Genomic DNA, 27880 nt, shown 5'->3' on the forward strand with positions numbered 1-27880 from the left:
CACAAATGTTGCGGAGGTTAAAACAGAAGATCCGCATATGGGAATTCCTCTCAAAATAAACTCCCTCCCTTCTTTGTTTTGTATGCAGAGAGCACAGAGTTCCCGGCCCCTCTGCTCCACATCAATATTTCATCAGGCTCCCTTTCCAATTCTGCTGCTCAGACAACTTCATCGGCTCCGCTCAACAGCACGGGCTTGCTGTGAATGGTTCCCCTGTTGGTTATTGCGTAACGGCCAAGCGAGAACAAAATGTGTTTAAGCGTAATGGGAGCTAACAAGTGAAGACATTTCTACACAGACAAACATTAGCTGGACTTTATTGAGGCACTTTGTTTTACAGGCGAGTTTAAGCAGCTATGAAAAGAAACAAACCAGACGCAGCAGGAAAGCCATTCATAATGAGTAAGGCTGGGTATTGGCAAGGACCTCATGATACGATACATATTGCGATACATTGCGATACTCTACATCAGTGGTTCTCAACGTGGGGTCCGGGGACCACCAGGGGTCCTTGAGGGGGTTCCAGGGGGGTCCCCAGCAAATTGATGAATTGTTAAACTTCAGCATTATTTCATTTACAAGATGTTAACACAATTAGAGAATGTCGAAGAATGACTGTTTTGATCATAGTTTCTCTGTTATCTCTCTACCTACAGTACAGATAGTCATGGAATTCTGGACAAAATCATATCTGACAAAAAAAAATATTCTCAGATTTGGGTCCGAGAGACAAAATCTCATTAAATGGGGGTCCGTGGCTCTAATGTGGACTAAATTAGGGGTCCTTGATATGAAAAAGGTTGAGAACCTCTGCTCTACATAATTTACTGGAAATTTAAAAAGAGAGCTGAAAATACAACTTTCCACCTGAGTAGTCTAATATGTACATCACATTATATTGATAACTCAGCGGACAAATTGAGTCAAAACTATTTAATTCAAAGGGATTTGAGGGAAATTTAAGGACATTTTAAATCCGTTTAAAACATGAATAATTTTTTTAATGTCTCGATACGAGGGGCTGGAAAATCGATACAGTATCATGGAAGAAAATATTGCAATACTCAGCTGTATCGATTTTTTTGCACAGCCCTAATAATGAGAGAAACTGCTAATTTGAAAAATAGTCATAAATATTAAAGGTAGGTTGTGATTTCATACAGCAAAAAATACATCTTACATACTGTATATAGTACTTTAGAATATGTTTAGAGTGCAGAAATGGTTCAAAACATATAAATGACACACAACACACAGATATACCTTCCCCTGAGACCTGGTGACCCAAACAGCCTAGCTGCTGTTTTGCTTTTATGTGATATCATATTTTTATCGTCTTTTTATTGTCTATCGGCTTTTTATCGTCTTTTTATCATCTTTCTATTGTCTTTTTATGTCTTTTATCATAACTCTGTCTTAATTCTATCTTACTTTTATTCTATTTTACTGTTTATTTTGGTTTTCATCCTACGATCCCTGTTTATTATTGTTTTATTGCCTTTTTAATTCATAATTTGAGTATTCTGCTTTTATTTTGTCTGTCAAAGCACTTTGTAAACTCTGTTTTTAAAGGTGCTATATAAATACAGGTATTATTAAAGTTATTATTATTAAATGAAAGATTAGATTAATGAATGTATTCGTACATGTAGATGACATACATTTGAATCTATTTCGAACACTAAAGATACATTTTCTTTTACATATTTTGCTTGATTAGTGAGCACAGTGTACTGTGAATTCAGTTTGGGTCAAAGGCAAATATGTTTTTCAATATGGATCCTTTGAGAAATGTTTGAAAACCACTGGTCTGAGATTGCCTCATTAACTGTGTATAAACAACAAACTTAGGCCTGCTACACAGGGAAACATTTTGAGATAACGCAGATGAGCAATATTTGCAATATTAACATTTAAATGTGTTATATGTAGCATTTTAAAATATGTGGTAAATCATTACCACATCAATGTGTAGACCTCATCAGTATAAATCGTTAAGAAGATTGGCAGCCTCTACCAGCCTCTACACTGCATTTTACTGTACATTGTGTGCCACCTGGTTGGATTTGGAGGGAAATCTGCTGGATTGCTTTACGGCACAAAACAGGAAGAGGGTGCTGTTATTCCAGCACAGCTAAAGTGAAAGAGTTTCTGGCAACGGCAGATGGGGGAAGGAGTGAGAGGCTGATGGAAAAATCACTTCCAACATGTTTATCCTCTTCAGTAAAGACATCAGGGAGGGGGGGAGGGGGAGGGGGACAGGAAGGAACGGGGCTTATGGGAAATGTCTTGATTTGGAGAAACACTAGCATCAACAACACCACAGGTGTGAGACAGAGGCTACCAGTCCTCTCCACCATGGTCTCATCTACTTACACACACATCGCACCTTTAAAAGGGTCCATGTGTATTATTGTTATTTTGCTGTTATTTTATTCATACATTTGAAACTTTTCATTCTTATAGTTTTACTATTTGTTGTGTTGTATTTAATACCCCTATTTGCTCTATTCTTATTTATATTTGAGTGTTCTTTTTTTACTATTAGCATCAACACAATTTCTCCACATGGGTCATGCGAGTTTCATTTTATCTAATCTAATTGAATTTGATCTAATCTTACGTCATCAGCAGTGAATTTCCCATTTGCCCTTCCTCATGTCTGCGTTTCGACAGCATTGCCCTTCCTCCTCAAATGTTTTCTGTGTATCATCACCTTAAGAAGCTCGGTAAACGCGAGCCTGGGGCAGTTTTTCCCCAACTAGTCCACTCGGCGTGGCATTTAAGCACATTACATAATGGAGAGGATGGCTTGTGTGCTGGGAAAATTGGCGCACACACACACACACACACACACACACACACACACACACAAACAAACAGAGAGTTGGCTGGGAAAATATGCAAACAGTGTAGCATTTATAATTCATATAAGGCAGAGTGAAACACAACCGCATTGGACAAGCCGTGCTTTCTCTCTCTTCCTCTCTCTCTCTCTCTCCCTCTCTCTCTCCACAGTTGTAAAATCCAAACTAGGACAAGTTGCATCAGGACAAACACAGTCATCTTTTGTGTCATTTCTCGATAAGAGTTCTCGGAGAATGGAGATTGCCTCTCTGACGCGCCGGTGTTCATTTCCTGATTCTGAAGTCTCCGGCCAATTTTTTCCTAATAAACACGTTTGTGCAAATAATCTGAGGTCTTGTTTCCCGTTTCGGTGACTCGTTCAGGAAATAGCGGAGTTGTAAAAATATGCGTGCCAAAGTATGTGAGATAAGATAAGATGAAACATTCATGATCCCCGTGGGGGAAGTGGGTTGTTGCAGCAGTAAATACTAATAGGATGCAGCAGAGAACATAGAATAGAAATAAGAACAGAGCAAATGGTTGGTAGTAAACATAAAGCAACAAATCCAGCAGGAGAAGATGTTAAGAGGAAATGTATGAATGAAAGGTATGAAAAAATGGAAAACAGGGTGTGCAAAATACCATGTGTAGGTATGTATAGAGAGAGCATGCACACTTATACATGCAAATGCACATGCGTACATGCAATAAAACAAAACACATGCACACACACACACACACACACACACACACACACACACACACACACACTGAAGTAATATCTGTTTAAAAAAGCTGTCAAGCTGTTTATTGAGGTGATCATACTGCTGTCTCTTTTTTGGTATAACTAATTACTTCATGTTAACTAATCTTTTTTTTGTTGTTTTCTCTCTTTATCCCTTTACTCCGCTTTTCCTTCTTTTTTCTTTTCGTTTTCTTTCAATATTCTTGTACTTATTTTCTACTTTTCACCCTATTTATTTAACAGTATTACTTTACCTATTGATTTGTTCGTATTGTTTTGCTCTTTCTAAACTTTTTTTGGGGGTTTTATTACACTGTATTGTAATTAGGTATGATTGATGTTAAGGGAGACGCTCCATAAGCCCCTCGGGGTTTCTTTGGTCTTCCTTGCACATGCTCTTTATGATGTTGGTAAACATTATGGATATTTTGTTTGAACTACTCTTTTGTGCTAAATAAATAAAAAAAAAAAAAAAGTAAATGTAAAAAGTGTCTCATTTAAAATGTACTGAATTATTATTATTTTTTTTTTAGAAAAGACAACTTTGTTTCATTTGATCTTTTCCATGCAACTCTAAAATAACTCAATTCTTTTAATTTGAACATATGGAAATTACAAAATAAAGTACAATTTTTTTTTTTTTGCAGTATCTCTCTTCCAGCCTGGTTGTTATATACAGTATATTTAGACATTATTAACTTGCCAGTTCTCCAGCAGACCTTGTGACCTTGTGATTGGATATTTGTGACGCAACTGCAAAGCCTTTATAAAATACACTAACTTGCTGTCTCTTATTGTCAGACCTCTGCTATAAATAGAAATGATAACATAATAACATGTCTATAATGTTATTATAACACAAGCACACACACACACACACACACACACACACACAGATAGTAACATCTTTAAAATGTGACACCATCTGTCAACATTTATTTCATTACAGTTGGCCTGTGAACTGGCCAAGCTGGGTACATTACTCACTGTGTTATGCAGGGAAACATTATGTGTGTGTGTGTGTGTGTGTGTGTGTGTGTGTGTGTGTGTGTGTGTGTGTGTTTGTACGTCTACATCCATCTTGCATTAGTGCTGCAGGATTCTCCAAATATTTCCTCTTCCTCTAAGAAGAGCAGCAGAACCACAGCAGTGCAGAAAGCATCTCAAAATTAAGACCTCTAAGGCAGTTACATCACACGCATGCACACACACACACACACACACACACACACACACACACACACGCACACAGAAACTAGGCCAAGCAAGGCAAAACTCCACGAAGCCGAACCTCCAAGAAAAGCCTCATAATTAAATCGTGTTAAAAAAAACTTTAAGTGACATTTTATTTCAGACTCAAATCCATAAAGTGGATTTTCTTTTTTTTTTTGATACCGGCTCAAGGAAAGGAAATTCAGAAAACAGGGTTGAGATGAAAAAACACAAGTGAGCCCTCTGAAGGCTCTTGAAAGGAAAGGTTTCAATTTTTCCTCATGAATTATGCATGGGAGGCTTTGAGCAGCCTTGTTGCTACAAGTAACTGCAAGCTCAACTCAATATCTTCTTTCTATCTCTGCACTGTACACAACACTAATATATGTGTATGTGTATGTACAATGCTTATGTTTATTTGAAGAGTTTCATTCCACCATGCATTGTAAACCACCTGAAAGTAAAACAAATTATGTATATTTCTGAAGGCAAGCAGATAACTCAGACTCCTCGGCTGACAAAATGATAGCACTTTACACAAGAGGATTAGGGCCAGATATGAAATATTTATTTGAGTTCTGAGATTAAAGTCAGAACGCTGAGAATAAAGTCAGAATTCTGAGTTTAAAGTCAGAGTTATGAGAGTAAAGTTAGAACTCTGAAGAATTCTCTCTACTACCTAAACCAGTGATTCTCAACGTTTTTCATTTCAAGGACCCCTAATTTAGTCCACATTAGAGCCACGGACCCCCATTTGGACAGTCCACCATTGAGATTTTGTCTCTCGGACCCAAATCTGAGAATATTTTTATTGTTAGATATGATTTTGTCCAGAATTCCATGACTATCTGTATTGTAGGTAGAGAGATAACAGAGAAACTATGATCAAAACAGTCATTCTTCTACATTCTCTAATTGTGTTATCTTCTTGTAAATGAAGTTTAACGATTCATCAATTTGCTGGGGACCCCCAGGGACCCCCTCAAGGACCCCTGGTGGTCCCCGGACCCCACGTTGAGAACCACTGACCTAAACTACTATAAAATACCCCATAAAATGGCAAAAATAAAATGAAAAAAATATTTGTAGTTAATTTGATGGTTGTTTTGTATTAAACTATAGTAGTTATGGAAGCAAATTATATCTTACAATTGACCAGTCGAGCCAAAATTGCCATTTTCACCTGTGGTGCCTTTAAATTAAATGATTATTATTCTGAGAGAAATATGGAGAAAAGGTCTATTCAAATATTGAAATGCAGCATACGTAAGAAAAGCTTATCTCTCTCTCTCTCTCTCACACACACACACACACACACACACACACACTCATCATCATCTCTTGAGTATTTGCTGCCTTGCTGTATGACTTTCATTTAGTTAGCCTGGGAGAAGTCTAATTAGTCCAAATCACAGAGGAGAGCAGCTTTACTAAAAATACCATTAGCAGCAGCAGCAGCACTAGAGCTGACTCAAATGTCACTGCTTGATCACACACACACACACACACACACACACACACACACACACACACACGCACGCACACACGCCAAGAGGCAGCAGGGGAATTAGCAATTACACACAAATATTTCAAGGTATATTGACACAGTTAGGGGCAACTTCTCCGCGACATAAAACCGTTCCATCCAGAATATCAAGTGAAATAGTGGGAGTGTTGAAAGCAGCACACAGCGGAGCGATAGAGATGAAAGAGCTTCAAGTGTGGAAATGTTCAACTTTAACCACCCTCAACCGTCTGAATAGCGATGTTGACGCCATACAAAGCAGACGCTGCTGAGTGAACCAATAAAGGATTAATCATATCTGAGTGTTGTACTGATTTATTCTGTCTAAATCCATGCGGAACTTGAGTAAGCTTTCATTTTCACCTACTTGGATTCATTATTGAAATGTTACCGCTGAAAGAAACACTCTATTCCCATGTAGGGAATATGATATATATATATATATGTGTTCCAGTGCCATTTTTTATTCTTCTTATCGACCGCAATACTTTATTGATTCCTGTATCGATTCCTACTCTATAACCTTTCAGTGGTAAAAGACTACATGCAGCTTTAGTGGAGTTAACTTTGTATTACCGTATTTCCTCTAATATTGGCCCGGGCCTTTACTTACCTCAACTGCTAGGGTACCAGGCCTTTATTGGAAGCAGGCTTATATTAGAGACAGGCCTTTATTTCTAAATACCTCTGTTTGATAAGTATATTTGCTCATATTTTAGTAGGAAGCCTCCTTGTTTTCTGATCTGCTTCTGTTGGGGTTCGTTAGGTAGCCGTTTTTTTGTTACTGTAATGCATTACGATAATTACGGTAATCGACGACGGCATGCTCCAGAGACTTCCTCTTGTGGCATACTGCCATCTTGTGGCATACTGCCATCTTGTGGCACTTGTACGTTACTACAAACTACAGTTACATTATATAACAGGCACCAGGAGTTTACCGGTATCCACTGTTGTTTTTTCCTTTGTTTTTTTCCCCGGCCTGTATTTGGGGCCGGCCTTTATTTGTTCGTGTCGACCACGGCCCCGGACATTATCAGAGACCCGGCTTTTAATTGACTACCGGCCACTATTAGAGGAAATACGGTATTACTCCAGACAGACATTGCTGTGTAGAGTTACTCCTGTCTCAGAATTACTTTTCAAAACAGCTAAGAAACATTTGGCATAATACCTTACATGGGAGAACAAAATACAAGAACAAGAAGTGAAAAAATGCAAGTAATTGGAGGTCAACATCACAGAACAAAAACAAAATATTCGCCACTAGCTGTATTTACCACTTTACTGGGTTGTTCAAGAACGTTCTACCTGTAATTACAATACTTCTGCTTTACTTGAGTATTTCCGTTTTATGCTACTTTGTACTCCACTACATTTTAGAGGGAAATATTGTACTTTTTACTTTTACATTTATTTCACAGCTATAGTTACTAGTTACTTTTCAGATCAATATTTTATATTAAAACATTTGATCATCTTTATAAAATAACTATAAAATAGCATTGTTATAGATTAGACTACCCAAAAGTAGAGCTAAATTGTTAAGATTAGCTTCACGTTGACAACTTTAAAATGCTGCTTACATGTACATGTATGTCAATAAATCAGTATTAATATTCCAATAATTTATGAAAAATATAACTCTCTAAATGGGGACAGTTTGCATAATGAGTATGTTTACTTTGATACTCTAAGTACATTTTGCTGCCAATACTTATGTACTTTTACTTCAGTAAGATTTTGAATGCAGGACTTTTACTAGTAATGGAGTATCTTTACATTGTTGTATTGCTACTTTTACTGAAGTAAAAGATCTCAGTACTTCTTCCACCATTGACCCATACACAGGAATACTGTTGCCATGAATACAAAGCAGCAGCCCAGGTCCTTCTTTAAGAAGGTAGCGCAACACACACTCACACACACACATAAGTTTAGTGTTATGTGCTAGTCATCTATTTTTGTCCTGTTGTTAGGTTGCCATTGAAGCAGACCGAGCTGAATTAAATTGAATTGAACAAGAGTAGAAACTATGAACTGCTAACTACTACAGCCTTTCAGTATCGACGTATGCGTACACACAAACACACACACACACACAATTTATCTTACTATACTTGAGGACCTTCCGCTGACTACATTCAAACCTAACTCAAACTAACCTCTTGTTGAAGTGAGGACCGACCAAAATATCCTCACTTTGGAGGATTTACCTTACTTTCTACATGACATTTGGTGCTCATAAGGATAGAAGTACATTACATACACACACACACACACACACACACACTAGGGCTGTCACAATATCACTATTTTCCCCGACAGTACTGTAAGAGACCAAGCACCATTATTCTACAGAGACCCAAACATAGCCGGGTGTATTTTCCTCTGAATCCTCCAGTCAGCAGTGGAGAGGAGAGGAGAGGAACAGCAGGTTTTAATTTGACACCACGCAGTACAAACTATTACTCTCTCTCTCGCACCTCTCTCTCTCTCTCTCTCTCTCTCCCTCCCTCCATCTTTCCCTCCCTCTCTCCAGGAGGCTGTCAGACTAAATATAATATTCACTTCATAAATGAATATGGAACAGCTACTGCTGCTGCAATGCCCAAAATACCCGGGCCACCTGGGGCAGCGCAGGCCTCTGTTCACCATATTCAAAGTGACACCGCTCCTGCCTCCGCTCCTGATAGGAAGCAGTGGGAAAGGTGAGCGCAGAGACAGACCAGAATCTGTATGTAAAACTGATTTAAAAGAAATACACGGGACTGCATACATAACATACCATAACAGAAGAAGATATGATTTAACACGACACACTCGTGTTAAATCATGGCTTCTTCTGTTATGGTATGTTAGGTATGTATGTTATGTCATGTCATGTTAGGTATGTATGTTATGTCATGTCATGTTAGGGTATGTCATTTTGGGTCATGGCATGATGCGGCATGTTATGCAATATCATGCATGTTATTAGAGTTCGACCGATATCGTCTTTTGAAGGCCAATACCGATATTTTTGAAATCCAAAAAATTCAAGTATTTTCCCTAGAAATGTTATCTTGTTAAGGGGGAAAAACCTCTGAAACAGCATTAAGATACTAAAACTCTGCATTGTAACCCAGGATATTACTACTACTACTGCTACTGTTTCTACAATTATTCTTAAAAATAACCAGTGGTGGAAGAAGCACTGAGATCTTTTACTTCAGTAAAAGTAGCAATACAACAATGTAAAGATACTCCATTACAAGTAAAAGTCCTGCATTCAAAATCTTACTTAAGTAAAAGTACATAAGTATTGGCAGCAAAATGTACTTAGAGTATCAAAGTAAACGTACTCATTATGCAAACTGTCCCCATTTAGAGAGTTATATTTTTCATAAATTACTGGAATATTAATACTGATTTATTGACATACATGTACATGTAAGCAGCATTTTAAATTGTCAATGTGAAGCTAATCTTAACAATTTAGCAATACTTTTGGGTAGTCTAATCTATAACAATGCTATTTTATAGTTATTTTATAAAGATGATCAAATGTTTTAAATATAAAATATTGATCTGAAAAGTAACTAGTAACTATAGCTGTGAAATAAATGTAATGGAGTAAAAAGTACAATATTTCTCTCTAAAATGTAGTGGAGTATAAGTACAAAGTAGCATCAAATGGAAATACTCAAGTAAAGTACAAGTACTTCAAAATTGTCCTTAAGTACAGTACTTGAGTAAATGTACTTAGTTACTTTCCACCACTGAAAATAACACATTCATGCATACTTGCGTGGAATCTAATCAAAATATCTCAGTTCAGGTTAAGGTCTTCCCATAAACAACCAGTGTAGTATTGATGAATTCTACAATAAATATGTAAACAATCAAACTGCATCATATCCATCATATCAGAGGTGGATGACACTGACTGGGCCAGATCCCATTTCAATAAAAGACCAGTATTGGCCCCGTGTATCAGTCTAACCCTACATCTTATGTAATATGTCATGTCATGTTGCTGTATGTCAAACTGCCAGGCATTTGAACGGACTCGCCACAGAGTTCAACCGAGAGTTCAGACAAGTACACATAACCATGTGCAATTCAAAACCGTTTCAAAGGCTGGACGGCCGTGCTGCAGCGCATATGTCCCCTTCAACACATTCCCCCCACAAATTAGCCACTTGGGAAAAGAAAGATTTGAGCAGGCCTCTGGAGGGGCAACAACTGAGGGGGGGTCCTGGCTTTGTAGACCTGGGGGTAATAACTACAGGAAACAGGAGCCACTTGGAAAGGCAGAGGAGCTAATCGGATCCCACAGACAAACAGAAATTTGTCATTTTGCAATCGTAATAATGAATGCAAATTGAAGAACTTGCACTTGCAATTTGTTCACGTGGTCAAGTCAACAGAGCACTTGTAATTTTAGTCATCAGAGTTTTTCACATAAAATGGTCCAATTAAACCAGACCTTGGTCTTCTACTACAACCAACAACTCAGCAGTGGAGCTTTGTAGAAGGAGGAATTTAACATGTGCATTTTTCATTGAACCTGCATTATTCTACTTTCCATTTATCCTGAGCCTTTGGTTTGCCCTGTGGTTCTCAATCAATTTCAATTTCAATTTCAAGGAGCTTTATTGGCATGTACATGTACTTTATTGTACATGTGCACATTCAGATTCGGATTCAAACATAAATGAGATAGAAATAAAGTAAAATAAAATGAAATAAACTGCATATTAAATATATAGATTCATCACATGGAATATTTCTGGACAGTAACAACAATAACAGTGATGATTACAAAAAAAAAGCAAAGTTAAAGAAGAGTTTACAGAGTTGATGTGTTTCGTAGATTATGCCATGACATCATCATGACATCATCATGACATCACATACTGAGCACAGAGTTCTACTGTTTCAACATTTTCTCCAAGCAGGATACACATTTTTTTCGTTGATACTGAGATTTTGAAAGTTCTCTATTCTTTCATTGATTTTTGAAAAGTGTGTGTTCCTGATGTGTTCATACTTGGTCCAGGAGAGAAGGAAGAGTTCTTCACTTTCTATTTCTCCTGAGTCGCAGTGTGACTCACTCTTTCTTATCTTGGCAGCAGGTTCTTCTGCGCCTGCCTGTCTCTACAGCTAGCTGCTGGTCTCTCCTGCCCGTCTCTACAGCTAGCTGCTGGTCTCTCCTGCCCCTTTCTACAGCTAGCTGCTGGTCTCTACTGCCCGTCTCTACAGCTAGCTGGTAGCCAAATTGTAATTTGTTTTAAGGTTTTGGAAGCATTTAGTTTTGTTTATAAGTTTGATTTCTTTTTGCCAACAGTGATAATATTCTTCTTGTGTTGTTTTTTCTATTTATTTGAATGTGGTTGAGTGGTTAAGTTTAGTTGGTGTTTTTTGGTCAGGTATTCCAAGGGGTCTCTCTCTGGGTGTCTCCTCCAGTGTGTCAGTGCAGTACTGTGGGGAGACTCTGGGTCGCTGTGTGCCAGGTGGCTCCAGAACTTAGCTGCTCTTTTCTCTATATCTCCCCAGCTCTGCTCTACAAGCCAAGTTTGGACTCTGTGCACACCTAATATGTTTTTGCAGAATTCCAAATGCAGAATTTCAGTCCGGATCAATCATGGTCCTCAGGACCCGGAGTACTGCTGGTTTTCTATCCCACCAGGTAGTTAATTGCATTCACCTGGCATCCAAGGTGTAAATCAGTCCCTGATTACATGGTTAGAATCAAAACCAGCAGGGCTCTGGGTCCTGAGGAGCACGATTGACACGTCTCCCTCAAATATAAATGGACACTTCCAATAAAACTACAGTTTTATAATCATGAAATGCATATAATCATGTCATGAAATGCTTACTGTGCTGAAGTTGGATTGAAGGTTTATTTATAAAGACTGAAATCCAAGCACAGTATTGCACTTGTCGCTAAATACCTCCAGATAATACTGACACTCAATCTGCAGTAGGGGGCAAGACACACACACACACACACACACACATACACACACACACACACACACACATAATACACTTATACAATGGGGTTTATATTATATAGTATGCATGAATTATGTATTGTACTCTGTTATGTTGATGAAATTAAAAACACTTTTCTAAGCGAGAGGGAGGACAGAGAATGAGAGAATGTGGGAAAAGGGAGGGAGCGAGACAAAAAGGGAGAGAGGGCATGCAAGTGTGAATAAAAAAGAGTGAGAAAGAAAGGGGGATGAAAGAGAGAAAATGGAAGAGATAAAGAAGAAAAGGAAGGGGGTAATGTTGACATTCAACCCCAGGGTTTGCATAGAGCCTGTTATTCCCCTATAAGAATTAACCTCCCAGTGACTGCAGCGATTACCTGCTCAAATGAAATGTTATCTGGCTATTTAAAGTCTGCAGTGATATGGGCAGGCTGGAGTTAATGGACTGTATGTGTGTGTGTGCATGTAGACATGACCTGGCTAGATCACAAATTACACAGCTATGTCCCAGTTTACAGCACTGGGACAGTCGGCTCGTCTGCTGGGGACTCCACCCACTGTTTATGGGACAGACGCTGTCATTAGCCGGCAGAAGCCTATAGGTTAGAGAAGTGGGCTTTTGGCTGGAAGGTTGCTGGTTCAAATCCCATATATTCAGCTGGGAAAATGCAGGTGTTGTCGGTTCACATCCACTGTCTGACTGGAATGAGAATGTGTTTGGAGAATATTAGCCTCGCGTAACCTCCCGGCTCAAACGACAGAGGACTGCAGAAATTTAATGACAATAGTTTTGGTTAGAGAAGGGTGGTGACGCTGTGGGCTGTTGTCACAACCCAAACCAGTCAAATTTCTCTAGAGTACAACATGGCATTGGTGTTTACTGTTGTAGAAACGGGAGCGTATCTATGTTCCCAGGGTCCTATGTTCCCCAGTTCTACATATGTGCTCTCCCAGGGTCCTATGTTCCCAGGGTCCTATGTTCCCCTTATGTGCTCTCCCAGGGTCCTATGTTCCCCTTATGTGCTCTCCCAGGGTCCTATGTTCCCAGTGTCCTATGTTCCCCAGTTCTACATATATGCTCTCCCAGGGTCCTATATTCCCAGGGTCCTATGTTTAACCCTAACCCAACCCTAGAACTGGGGAACATAGGACCCTGGGAACATAGGACCCTTTGTCATGTTCCCATTATGTGCCATATAAATCTGGGGAACATAGGACCCTGGGAACATAGGAATGACTCCCACACAAACCACACGTATATGCATGTACACATACTTAAAAATATGATTGTTGTTGTTAAATGTTTGAACATTTTATAAAATTATTTTTTTTTTCTTAATTGTTTTATTACAGCTAAATTGGGAGAGAGAGTAGGGATAACATGTCTGTGCCAACACATATGTACACATAATACACATAAATGTGCATGTATATTCATATGCGCACTCTATGACAACAAGGCAGTTTGGATGCACATAAACAACATATTTGCATTCACACATGCTTTTTAAACCTTCATTTCATCATTAGAATTATTATTTTCTGTCTTATTATGGGGAAAGTAGGAGTTTTAGAGAGTAGGGCGGTGAATAAGATTTACAGCCGTTACATTCCCACTACATGGTCTGTGCCTCAGGCTGCTGAGCCTCCTGGATGCTTTACACATATGCTAATTCCACTCAAGGGTAAAACACTCTGACATTAAGATGCAGACCGGTCGGGAGAGGAGAGGATGGCGAGATGGTAAAGAGGGGATGGAGGAGAGGAGGCAAGGTGAGGGGGAGATGCTGAAACTTAGGATGAAAATGGAAAAGTTTAAATCGACAACAGAGGGAGGGAGGGGAATAACGGATAAAGGACGAAGGACAGACAGAAGGATAAAGAAAAAGGGAAAGAAGGGAAAGCATAGATATAGATAAATAGATGGATAGATAGATAGATAAAAAGCAAATCTCCTTCTGGGTTTCTCTTTGAATTGTTAATATGGCAAATGGTAGAGACATATGTGCTGCTAAAACATGCATGACCTTCGCTATCTCAGCCCAGATTGTGAATCACAGATCTGCAGTAAAAAAAAAAAAAAAAAAACCCAGAGAAAATGTAGCACCAAACATGACACGGACGAGGATGTTTTTTTTTGCACATTCTGGGTCGGGTGAACCCAAAGTTGGGTTTGGGGGGGGGGGGGGGGAGATTGAAATCACCAGAAGTTATTCCAGAGAAACTGACATTCAAAAAACTACTGGCTGCTATTTAGGCTCAATAAAAATATTGAATGCTAGAAGGTTAAAACGGTGTCGATTTTGCTGGATTTGGCCTGAACAAAGCCCAAAAAAAAAAAGCTAACCCAAAAGGCACTGAAGCAAAGAAGAGTGTTGCTTTATGACGAACTACAGGATGAGCTCAGCATTTTTGGCTCTGCAGCTCTATGGGGGGGGAGGAGGGGATGGAGTGGGTGGGTGGGGGGGGGGGCACAGTCACACTTTCCCTTCACATATCAGGCAAGTGACACCGACATGATCGAGAATGACAGCGAATATTAAATACATACAGAGGTACTTATTTGGATAGGACCAGACTGCAGCGGGAACTGAAAGGGCGCACCCGCTTTCCCATATATATCATGCGGCTGCTGAGAGGGAGAACTGACACGTCTGTGTAAGCTTTATGCTAAACGACTCCTGTCAGTGCCAAAATGGAATGCCAGTCGCCCTATTTTCCCATGTAACATCATGCAACTGTGAGCATGGCGGGGCCTCTGTGCAGCGCTGGCTAATTACATGGCGGCCGCACTGTAAACCAGTCATTATATGTCTTTTTTTTTTTTTTTTTTTTTTTTTTTTTTACTGAGTGCTCCCATAATCCATTTTCTAAGTGTATAATAATTAAAAGGGATTACATATGCTTTGGAATGATCATGGCTATACAGCAATTACTACTAGAACAGGTTTGCTCTGATAAACGCCGCTGTCGATTGCTTTAACAATGTCTGGAACAGAAAGACCGAGCTCAAAGAGGACTTAATGTAGGATTTTCTCTAAATATACCACTGTGAAATGAGTCGTCATAAAAGTCATCAGTTCCATGTTTCCTGGCTCTCTTGTTTTTTTCACTGCTTTTCTTGCCTGCTGCGTTTGACACAAAACATAACCAGTCTCAGGAAAGAATGTAATCTGGCTTTGCTGGGAAACGAGCCTGAGAACTCCCTGTTTGGACTCAATGAAAATGCAGGGCAAAATCACTGCTACTGTTTGTGATAGTGTTGACTGACAGGTTGTTGGAGGCGGATACCGCTTAGCAGCTCTTTAAGGACACATTCATAGTATCGGCATGTTAAAATCTGAAATAACGTGTGATATAGAAGCATTCAGTAAGCTTTTGTTACTTTTTAAGCTACTACATTTGGCAGCCTTTTGTTAAAGCCTCTATTTAGCACCCAAAAGTTGCCAAAAAAGGTTCATTACAGCACTAAAAAAATGTTCCTCTATGATTACAGCCAAAACAAACCTCATAGGAACCGTAATTTTTTTTTTTTAGAGTGTGGTCTTTTTGCAGGGAATGAAAATATACAGATGTAAGTCAAGGACTAATCAAAGGGCTGATTCACTGAGGTCATTTTCAGGAACTCCATTCTAAAGTCGGACCATCTGGACGGCATGAATAGCCTGTTAACTACAAACACACACACACATACACACAAACACACCACCAGTTTCCCATTATAATCACAAACCAACACACAAGCACCACAGCTAGGCAGCTCCCATGGAATGTAGTGTGTTGTAATAAATGTTCCCACTCTGAGCTGAGAACTGTTTTTTGGGACTAAAACACTAACAGACCATCCTAAATAAACCAATTGAGCAACATCAGAAAAACTCCCCCCCCCCCCCCCCAAACTGGATATGTAGCGATTGTGAATGAAAAACCTATCTTTTCAATCGTATATATAATAAAGAATAATTTTTTTGGTAACACTTTACAACAGTGGTTCTCAACGTGGGATCCGGGGACCACCAGGGGTCCTTGAGGGGGTTCCAGGGGGTCCCCAGCAAATTGATGAATTGTTAAACGTCAGCATTATTTCATTTACAGGAAGTTGAAACCATTAGAGAATGTAGAAGAATGAATATTTTGATCATAGTTTCTCTGTTATCTCTCTACCTACAATACAGATAGTCATGGGATTCTGGACAAAATCATATCTAACAATAAAAATATTCTCAGATTTGGGTCCAAGAGACGAAATCTCATCAAATGGGGGTCCATGGCTCTGATGTGGACTAACTTAGGGTCCTTGATATGAAAAAGGTTGAGAATCACTGCTTTACAATAAGGGTACACTAAGTTAAGAGTGAGTTAATGCTTAATAAGCATTAACTAACCCTTAATTAACAGTTAAATAATGTGTAATTTACTAATGGTGTTCATGTTAACTAAGGTATTAATTTATACATTATTTAATAGTCATCTTTAAAAACTATTAGTAAATGATTACCAGGCACATTAGTTAACTTTTAATTAAGGGTTAGTTAATACTTATTAAGCATTAACTAACCCTTAAATAATGTACCCTTATTGTAAAGTGTTACAATTTTTTAGTCAGATTTCACTGACACAACAATACATTATTTCCTCCTTTTATCATGCAGCAACCAAAACCCTTAAAAGGATACAGTATTTTTAATATTGAAGCACATATAGCCTTACACTGTAGGTGGTAATGAACAGTTAACCTTTACCATTTGCTGCTCTATAAAACTATTTTTTTGTGTTTTCTTCTCTTTAAGTTTGATTCCAGAGGGAATACATCTTATCTTCACACAGCATGTTTTATGAAGTAGCGAAATGGCTGAAAGCAGAAACGTGTCACCACACATCACACTGGTGTTTGGAATGCCATTCCTAAAATACTGTTGTGTAATAGATATTATTGTAAGCGCTACATGTACACAAGCCAGGCGTGAGACTGACTTTTTTTTTCACAACCAGACTGAGTGGCGAATTCATTTAAGAAAAGATCAGATGAAACTTTAATGAGCGCCGCAGGGAAAGTGGGTTGATGTAGCAGCGAATTGTAATAGGATAGAGCAAAGAAAAATAGAATATGAATAGGAATACAGCAAATGGAAGAATTATATGGAAGGAGATTAGTGCCAGCAGAGATTGTATAGGTATTTGGAACTGTATAAATTTGAATTTGTCATGCTCATACTGAATCGTTGAATTCTTTTTTGGGTTTTTTTAACAAACAAGTCAAAACTTGAATTTGTCAGGCTTGAATGTGATTATTATTGAATATAACTTTTAACAATAATTTCAAATTCAGTTTTCTCAGTTGTCTGTAGCCACTGTGGCCGATTCCAGACACAGTCTCTAACGTGGTTTCTGGTCTTCTGTAACAAACTTTTCAAGGATTTCCTGACTCAAAGGTAGCTAAGAAACAAGACAAGAGGACAAAAACTTGGTAAGCTAACAGTATGCTGTCCAGTGTTGTTGGATTAAATCCTGAGAAACCTGAATTTGAATTGAAAAAACGGAATTTGAGATTTTAGTTCAAAGTTAAATTCAATAATAATCACATTGAATTTCATGTCATTGCATTGCGTTTCAAATAAACGCCTTAGAATTTCATTTCTTTTAATTCAACAGTTCAATATGAGCATTACAAATTCAAATTTCAAATACAATCACTGCTGGCACTGATCTCCTTCCATACATAAAACATAACACAATTGACCATTACAACAGTAGAACATGTGAAGTAGTTCACATTTACTTTAGTAGTTGAGGAGATGTATCAATGACAAATAAGGAAAAAATGAACTACAGCATTAGCAGGCCAAGAAAAAATACATGAAAAACAAAACTATGAAATATATGCAGTATAAAATTACAGACAAGACAAATATAAAAAAAAGAGAATATGAAAAGAACATTAACAGGTCTACAGAAGGCCAAACATATGTATAGAAAGTGTCTAGGCGTGCAGACGAAGCAGCTTCACCTGCCAAGTTGATCTCTTTGCTGCCAAAGTAGTTTTTAGAATAGAATCCACTGCTGAACACAGGCTGGCCACCTGTCAATGTTGCCAGTAAGGCTGACGGATTTACCAGCTACAGCCAAAATTGACCAGAATTTGGCTTGATGGCTAGTGGTAATTTCAGTCCGTGAATACAAGACAGATGAATCCTCACTTTAGTCTCTGAGTGTTTCTCTGTGTTAGAGCGAAGGCAAATTAATATGGAAACAGAGTAATCATTGTGTTGTGTTCTTAGCCAAAGCAGATGACTCTCTTTCCCAGAAACATCTAATGATTCATTTTTTCAACATGTTGACAGAGCAGCTCATCTTTCATTCTCTCTATTAGGATTCGACCAATATGGGTTTTTGAAGGCTGATGCTAATGCTGATATTTTTGGATTGAAGCTCCCAATAGACCCTTTTGTTCCGATATTCAGTATCTTTAAATGTAACCATTTTCAGGTACAAAATATTACACGGTTCCACTTTACCCCAAACTTGTATTCTTGCCAGGGTGGAAAAGCCTCTAAAACAGTATTTAGACCATCATGGGACACTAAAACTCTCATTGAAACCCATACTAATGAAATTACTACTAGCAAGACATGTTACTGTTACTACTACTGCTAGTACCAATACTACTACTACCACTGCTTCTACTACTAATACTACTACTACTACTATTAATAGTACCAATACTACTACTACCACTGCTTCCACTACTACTACTACTACTACTACTACTAATAGTACCAATACTACTACTACCACTGCTTCTACTACTAATACTACTACTACTATTAATAGTACCAATACTACTACTACTACTACCACTGCTTGTACTACTACTACTACTACTACTACTACTAGTATTAATACTACTACTACTACTACTAATAGTACTACTACTACTACTACTACTACTATTAATAGTACCAATACTACTACCACCACTGCTTCTACTACTAATACTACTACTACTACTACTATTAATAGTACCAACACTACTACTACCACTGCTTCTACTACTACTACTACTATTAATAGTACCAAAACTACTACTACCACTGCTTCTACTACTACTACTACTATTAATAGTACCAATACTACTACTACCACTGCTTCTACTACTACTACTACTACTACTTCTACTACTACTACTAATAGTACTACTATTACTACTACTACTACTAATAGTACTACTACTACTACTACTACTACTATTATTAATAGTACCAATACTACCACTACCACTGCTTCTACTACTACTACTACTACTACTACTGCTACTAGTACTAATATTACTACTACTACTACTACTACTAATAGTACTACTATTACTACTACTACTAGTACTAATACTACTATTACTACTACTACTACTACTAATAGTACTACTACTACTACTACTACTGCTACTACTATTAATAGTACCAATACTACTACTACTACTACTACTACTATTACTACTGCTGCTGCTGTTGTTACTACTACCACGACTACTATGATGGACTATCGTCCACATGTGCAGTTTTCTTGTCAGTATCCTGCTCTATGAAATCTCTATCTCACACCCTCTGCAATCACACCACAACACACAGCCTAAGAAATCTATTGCACACGCACACACACACACACACACACACACACACACACACACACACACACACACACACATACACACACACACACAAAGAGGAGCAGTTTTCATGCGGTGAAAATAAATGAGGCATTTTTATAGCTGTGTCTGTGGTAAGTACTGTATATTACACAGAATGAGGCAAGAAAAAAACATGTACGTTCCTACCTTGCTTGCTTCCTTTCTCCCTTCACTCTATCCCTTTCCTCCCTCCTTCCTTCCATCATTCCCCACGTCATTCCTTGTTCCCTTCCTTGCTTCTTCACAAGTCTATTATTTTAACTCACATCAAGCTGCGGGTCTATAATGTCCCTCTGAGGCTGCTGTAGTCTATTATGATTAACAACGTGCAATTAGCATACTCAAAATGCTAAAAGGGTTTCATTGTTAACACTATACTATAATTCCAGTTTGGAAAAAAAAATGTTTGTTGATGTTGTTGCTCAATATTTCAAAAAGAAAACAGATAATTGCCTGTACTTTTTGCTAGAAAATATTTTGTAAACATTGCGTAATCTCATGCAGGAATGAAAGTGGATAAGAGAGAAAGATGTCCCATCACATAGAGGGTTTCTATAATGATGATGTTCCTCATTGGTATGCACTGATGATCAGAGTGTAATCACAGACACCATATTCCTGACACACACACACACACACACACATGCACACACTCTGCAGGCCCCACCATAATCACAGGCTCAGTATTCCTGTCACAGGCTTAACACAACAGCCAAAATCTAATTTATTGAATTTGTAAAGCACTCATTTGTACAGCAGGTTATGATAACTGAAGTAGTTGTGTTGATGGCTATGTTACTTTGACATATCCTAGACTGGCATGTAGATACTCTCCCAAGGCCGCTGCTATTACAGGGCTGAGTCGTTTTGAGGTGTTAAACAACTCAATGGGATGACTGTCAAAGATAGTATTTCTGTTGATGGATGCTATGATTTTCTTCTGTTCTTCAAAAAAAAAAAAAAAAAGACAAAAAAGATGTTCTATCCCAGAAGGCTAGACTGTAGTTTTCATGACTTTGTTTTCAAATCTGCTCTGGCTCAGGATAGGAATAATCAAACCCTAATCTTAACCCACTAAATGTGGTTTAAAAGTTGAATTGAATTAGTTAAAGCTACAATAAGTGAAATTTTCTGACCACTAGAGGGTGACAGAAACCGCAGCACATTTGTAAATAAAGCACAGCGAAGCCACTGCACTACGTAAGCCTACTGAGGACAAACCTAGCAAAGCACCGTGCATGAAGACTAAGACCTCAGAATAGTGGACCCTGATTGGCCAACAACAGCAGCTCCTCCAATTCAAATGAGGTAAACCTGCTGAGTTCACTGATGATGCATTCACTGGAGTTAGTGTGAAACTGCCTGGAAAAAAGGCTGCAGGATTTTTGAAAATGCAAGAACATAAAATTTAACCATTGAAACAACATCTAATTTTAACACTACCTTCATTAAACATGTTTGATCGTATATACAAATTGAGGAAAATTTGAATTCCTATAACATGGGACCTTCAAATATAGAGGATCGAGTCTGTTTTTATTTTGTCAACCAAGGTAGTCTGGAAAACGACCTATACTCCTTTTAAGAAACTATTTCAGTTTTATCAGTAATTGTAAGAGTAGGTGCTCCTTTCTTTTCAAATGATGGATTCTCACTTTGGAATGAAACTCCTCAGTCCTGCTTCGAGCCCTGGTCTCCTTTTTCTTACTTTTTCAAAGAAACTTGTTTTGATAGTTCTGACACCGTTGCCTTGACCTTGTTTGATGCGCAGACCTTGAAGCGTCCCCAAAGCCAGAGCTCAAAGAGACGAAAACAGAGCAACCACAGGGAGGCTAATGTTAAAAAAATCTGTTCAATTACTTGCAGAAAGCACACAGGGTACAATCTTTTTGCCAATTTATTCTGCGCCTTTGAAATCCATTGTTACTGTACTTGCTGTGGAGCTGTCAAGTGACCGCCATGCCGCAGAATTCTGCCTATTTTAAATCAATCAAATCAATCATATAAAGAATAAAATTATACTCCCAGGAAGACTAGTGGTCGCTATTAAAGAATTAAGGATTTCAAACAATAAGGCACAATTGAAAACTTTTATTTTGTAAACTTGCATTAAACTCATACATTTTTTGTTATTTTAATGTTCACTCCAATATAAATTATGGGCCTTAATTAAAGAGCCAAGAGTGCCAGCCTGTATTATAGCTGAATATTTTGTTGTGTTGTATTGTATTGTATTTTATTTTAATAGTCCTTAGCTGATTGTTTTGTTTTATTTTGTAGCAATTTATATTGTTGTTGTTATTCTTCTACTCATCATTATTATTATTATTATTTAAAAATGATTACTACTTTCCCAAACTGTCACTGTCCCAACTCCATAATCAGCAATACAAATGCAATTATACTACTGATGATATATAACTGATATACTACTGATATTTCTTTGTAGCTGAGATTGGACTGTATTAGGTTGGCATAGAGCCACTATACAAAGAAACGTAACCACTATACAATAAAGCAGAATTGCCATAAAGGAATCCTATTTCACTTCCTGGAATAGCTCCCAACATGGACAGGAAGTGAGTCAGCATTTAGAGGAAATAGCGATTTTGTTATTAATGCTGTTACATCAAAGTGCGACACACTGTTGAATAATTCACATTCAACTCCTCTTTACCCCTGACAAACTGTCCTCTCCACAGTCTGCCTACCTCAGTGTGTGTGTGTGTGTGTGTGTGTGTGTGTGTGTGCATCTGTACATGCACATATTCATTGTCCCCTCAGTCTCCAATGACATTATAAAACTAAAAGCTGAAGCAGCGTTGTGATAAACCTCAGCCCTCTCTCTCTTCACTACAGGGCAAACTACTGTAAATCTGTTCTGTCCCATAACCAAACGGTCACAGGTTCGATCCTTGCGACAGCCAGTGAGCCTCATGCAAGGACTGTGCAGGTGAACTAGGGATGGGACGATATATCCAAATTCAATCTATCGCACAATATGTGACAATATGTATTGTGGGGCTCAGAAACATACAGAAAAAAACAAACATAAGTCTGCACAGTCTGACTTTGTTGTTGCTGAACTTTTATGTATTACATCATATCGTGATTGTATTGAATTGTGAACCCCATATTGCGTACCAAATTGTGAGACAAACATATCATCCCATCCCTGATACGCACTGATTTGATCTTCAAATGTTGTTAAGCAACTTTTTGGCAGACATCAGTATTGTCTTATTTTGCATTTATTGTTTATAGGTAAGAACAAAATTTAAGTGAGTGTCACTCTTATTTCAGTATCCAAAAATGTTGTTGTGCTTTGTGCCAGGGTTTAAGTAGGCAAATAGTTTTTAAAAAGCTATGTGAAAACACAGAAGATTTCTTTTAGTTTCAGATAAGACACCAAACGCTGTCATATTGATGTTTACTAGGGTTCAGTGGATGTGGATTTTAGAAGGTCAAATTTTTTATATTTTGCACCTTTAAAACCTTTAAATATTTATATTTGATCACTTTCCTGTGAAAACAATCAAGAAAATTACAGGTACTCATTGTTTCCCCCAGAATTCTATTCTTGTCTCTGAAACAGCATTTAGACCATCATGGGACACTAAAACTCTCCACTGAAACACAGACTAATGAAACTCTGGGATTCTAGGCCTTTAAATTAAGAATTAATTTACAAAAAACATTATTGAAAAATTAAACGAATAAATGCAAGCCTAATATTTCCCATATGGCAGACTATACAGCAAGTTGTGTGCTGGTCTTGTATGGTGGCCAATGGCAACGATGTTTCAGCCGGTTGCGTGGAATTCACCATGGCCTCCAAAAGGTGATGGCAGCGGTTTTCCATTTCAAAATAGAGGAATAATATTATTACAGTGATCTTAGGTTAATTAGGCGCATTCTGAGGGAGTCATTTTTCATATGGCAGGTTCCAAGCTCAAAGCTGGCGAAAGCTTGACGGAATGGAAACCAGATGAGAAAGATGACAGTACACAAAAAAAATGTGGTTATTCCTCCATCGCAGTTTAGATTCTACAAATGAGTGAGTGTGTGGGACTTCACTTGCCTTGCTTGAAGACACTTCAACAGGCTGCTGGACTCGAGTCACAATCTGAACTGCTTGAGACTTGACTTGATGCATGAAGAGAAGACTTGGGACTTGACTTGACTTGGGTTCTGGTGACTTGAGACTTGACTTTGACTTGTGCTTTGATGACTTGAAAAGGTTTCTAAAGTCTTGACTTGAGATCTTGTGTTTGTGTAAATGACTTAGATTGAAAGTGATGAGATTTGTTCCAGCAGACGACTGAATTTAAATTCTGTTTTCTGAATTTGTATGGAATGATTGAATTTATTGAAGTTGAAACTGATTCTAGAAATCAGACTCATGATGCTCTTACCAAGTTTTTATCCTATTAAAACCATATTGCATTGAAAAGTCCTAGATATTTCGTTTTCTTTAAGATATTAAATTGATACTGGACTCTTGATTTGGTCTGACTTGACTTGCTGTTCTACATTTAGACTTGAGACTTGACATTAATGACATGGACTTGACTTGGACGTGACTTGGTAATCTACATTTAGACTTGGGACTTGACTTGAGACTTGACTTGGTAATCTACATTTAGACTTGAGACTTGACTTGAGACTTTACTTGGTAATCTACATTTAGACTTGGGACTTGACTTGAGACTTGACTTGCTGTTCTACATTTAGACTTGAGACTTGACATTAATGACATGGACTTGACTTGCTGTTCTACATTTAGACTTGGAACTTGACTTGAGACTTGTGCCTCAAGACTTGAGACCGACTTGGGCCTCGAGCAAAGCTGACTCGGTCCCACCTCTGCTGCAAACCCCATAAATAGCTTGCATCTCCTTTCTCCTTCCTTTCCTTCTTCCTTGTATCCCTTCCCCCCCCCCCCCCGCAAAACCGCCCTGCCTTGTTTCAGCGCTGTCAGACGGCTGTAAAACAACTGTACTTCGCCTCGCCAAGGGGAAAAAAAAGAAAAGAAGGAAAGCCATTCCGGGGCTAAATGTAGCAGCTAAGTCTAAAAACACCACAGATTTTACGCCAACTAACCGTCATCCCGAGCGTGAAAAGCAAGAATATTCCTTTCTCCGTTCCTCCCTCCCTCCGTTTCTTCTTCACTCCTTCCCGCCCTCCTTAGATTTTCTCATCTCTCCCTGATGGATTTCAGAACCCCCCTCACCCCCCCCCCCCCCCGCCAAAATTGAATTTGTTCGCTTTGTAATAAATCCAGTGTGTAGCTCAGTCTTACATGAGCAATGACTTCATGCTCTGAGCTCAGGGTTAACTCTCTATATATAATAAATTCCACCCTTCTCTGTAACTTCAACAACCTTTACTGCCTTTTAGTACACTAGGATTGTGTTTCCCTGGCTGCCAAATATATTCCCTTTAAAATCTCCTTGAAGGGAGAAGTTAAAGAAACCATCAAGCGGTGTGTTTGTGTGTGTGTGTGTGTGTGTGTGTGTGTGTGTGTGTGTGTGTGTGCACGCTCACATCTGTCAGTCTCGGTTACAACTCATTCTGACAGCAGAACAGTGCAAATACATTTTCCCAAATAACGCCGCGGCTGCTTGTGAGATCATTTTGCAGCATTTGAACTACATTTCCACTCACAAAACACTCAACAGTGCTTCTCCTATTTATCTTGGATGAATATTCGGGGATTGAAGAGCAGTCTGGAAGTGAATGCACGAGCAGCTGTGCACAAGATAAGTCGCAGCCCCGGCTTTCCGTGGAAAAAAAGAAAAGAAAGAGAAATCATATTCGGCGAGTCAAAAAAATCGGCACGTTTTCTGCAATATTCCACAGCCTCAAAAACAAGGTAAAATGTACATTTTCATGAAATGTAGACATAATATTTTCAGTTACGGCTGTTAATACTTTCAGTTATGATCGTAAATTATGTACAATTTTGCTCTATGCAAATGCACATACACACGCAGGCCCACACACACACACACACACACACAAGACAGAGAATGATGTGATTAGATGTGCCATACAGTGGATGTCAGGTCTAATAAGAACTAATATGGCAGATAATAACCATTCATTCACCCCAAGGCTCTACTAGAGTGGACTACACACACACACACACACACACACACACACACACACACACACACATAAGACAGTGACTATGCTCTTCTTAGAGTGAGACTTCAAAAAACTGTTACACTGTATGTGACCATATGAGATTTATATTTTGACTTAGGTTTGATGTGTTATGTTCGACTGCTACTGTTATTTTGCACGCCCTCATAATGCTATAACTCTATTTTTCAGCTTTTCATTCATACATTTCCACTCAATATATTTGTGATTTTTTGGAATTGTTGACTATGTTACATCAAATGCCGCCCATTTGCTCTTTTCCTATTCCTATTCTGATTTTTCTTCGCTGTATATCATTATTATGCTGCCGCAAACCCTGTTTTCCCATCAGAATCATTCAAGTTCCAGCTTATCTTATCTAATAACACATTTTAATTTCAGCAACAGAAACTCTACCTCTGCTACAAACACTGAGTGATCTGCTTCATGCTTTTATTAAGTAAATTTGACGAGCTTTCAAACTTGATTTCCCACAAACTCCGCAGCAGACGGATACATTATGCATCAAAAGCAGCAGTGAATAATTAAATGCGCCGATAGTAAGCCACTCACAGGGGGCCAAAGGATGTAGTGCCAAAGGTTGTTAGCATGATTAATTTAACAATGTGTGTAGAGGAAATCCTACATGTGTTACCTCTAAGTGTCTCTTAAAATATGAGGAGAGACACAAAATATTAATCAACATCATTATTCCAGTAACTCTTTGAATAATCAGTTCTGAATATGTGAATTTTTGACTGTTGCCCATGAGAACCATATTGATTTTGACTTGGCTGTTTTTGGCAGAGTTTAAATTTAAGGTTAAGACTGATTAAAAACTCAGTTCTGGTCCAGTCAAGTGTCATCCACCTCTGATATGATGGATATGATGCAGTTTGATTGATTACATATTTATTGTAGAATTGATCAATACTACACTGGTTGTCTATGGGAAGCCCTGAACCTGAACTGAGTCTAATGAGACATTTTGATCTCTCACATGAATGTTTCATTATGATTATTGTCAGGCTATTCCATTCGGCCAAGAATAAAAATCTGGGAGAAACACGGAATACGTAATTGGCAACTTTGGCATGAAAATAGTCAAATTTTAACATTTTGAATATCAGCGCAAAATATCAGCTATCAGCCATCTGTAATTTCATACATAGAACATACTTCGCTCCCTGCACATTGCATAAAATGAAAGCTTTACCATCACCAAACTGCACCCTATGCACTCAAAATGCGTTGGGCAAAACAAATGCTCTTATTTCTTCTATTTTGTTTTGTTTTGGGTTACTTGTCAATTTTGTGCTGATTAATGCATGGACATTTGTGATTATATTTACCTACTCTAGAGCTGCAACGATTAATCGATTAGTTGTCAACTATTAAATTAATCGCCAACTATTTTGATAATCGATTAATCCGTTTGAGTAATTTTTTAAGAAAAATAAGTCAAAATAAAAAAATAAAAGTCTCACACTCACCGAACTCGTCGCACACGCTCTCGTTGTGCAGCAGGGTGGGGTGCTCGAACGTGTCCCGGCAGTACAGGACGTGCGTGTTGTCGGACAGCGCCGCGATGCCCCCCAGCGCCAAGACCACCTGGTCGGTCAGGAGGGACGGCGGGCGCTCGCGGAGCCGGGCCAGGACCGACCGGTACCGGCAGTACTGGGGGTAGGACAGCACCAGCACTCGCTTCTGGCCCGAGTCCTCACCTAGAGAGG

General features: G+C 38.4%; 1 protein-coding gene across 1 annotated transcript in view; it reads right to left on the bottom strand.

The window, feature by feature from the left end:
• The window catches only part of arid5b (AT-rich interaction domain 5B), a 130869-nt gene that overhangs the window by 40712 nt on the left and 62277 nt on the right, over positions 1 to 27880 (bottom strand). Inside the window, exon 4 of the mRNA XM_071539500.1 lies at positions 27641 to 27871. Coding sequence (XP_071395601.1) covers positions 27641 to 27871 — 231 coding nt within the window. The remainder of the gene's footprint in view (positions 1 to 27640; positions 27872 to 27880) is intronic.

This window comes from Centroberyx affinis, unplaced genomic scaffold (assembly GCF_046629955.1).
Source record: "Centroberyx affinis isolate AG114_WGS23_722 - 3 ecotype Tasmania unplaced genomic scaffold, CSIRO-AGI_Caff_v1 ptg003462l_1, whole genome shotgun sequence".
Lineage (NCBI taxonomy): Eukaryota > Metazoa > Chordata > Actinopteri > Beryciformes > Berycidae > Centroberyx > Centroberyx affinis.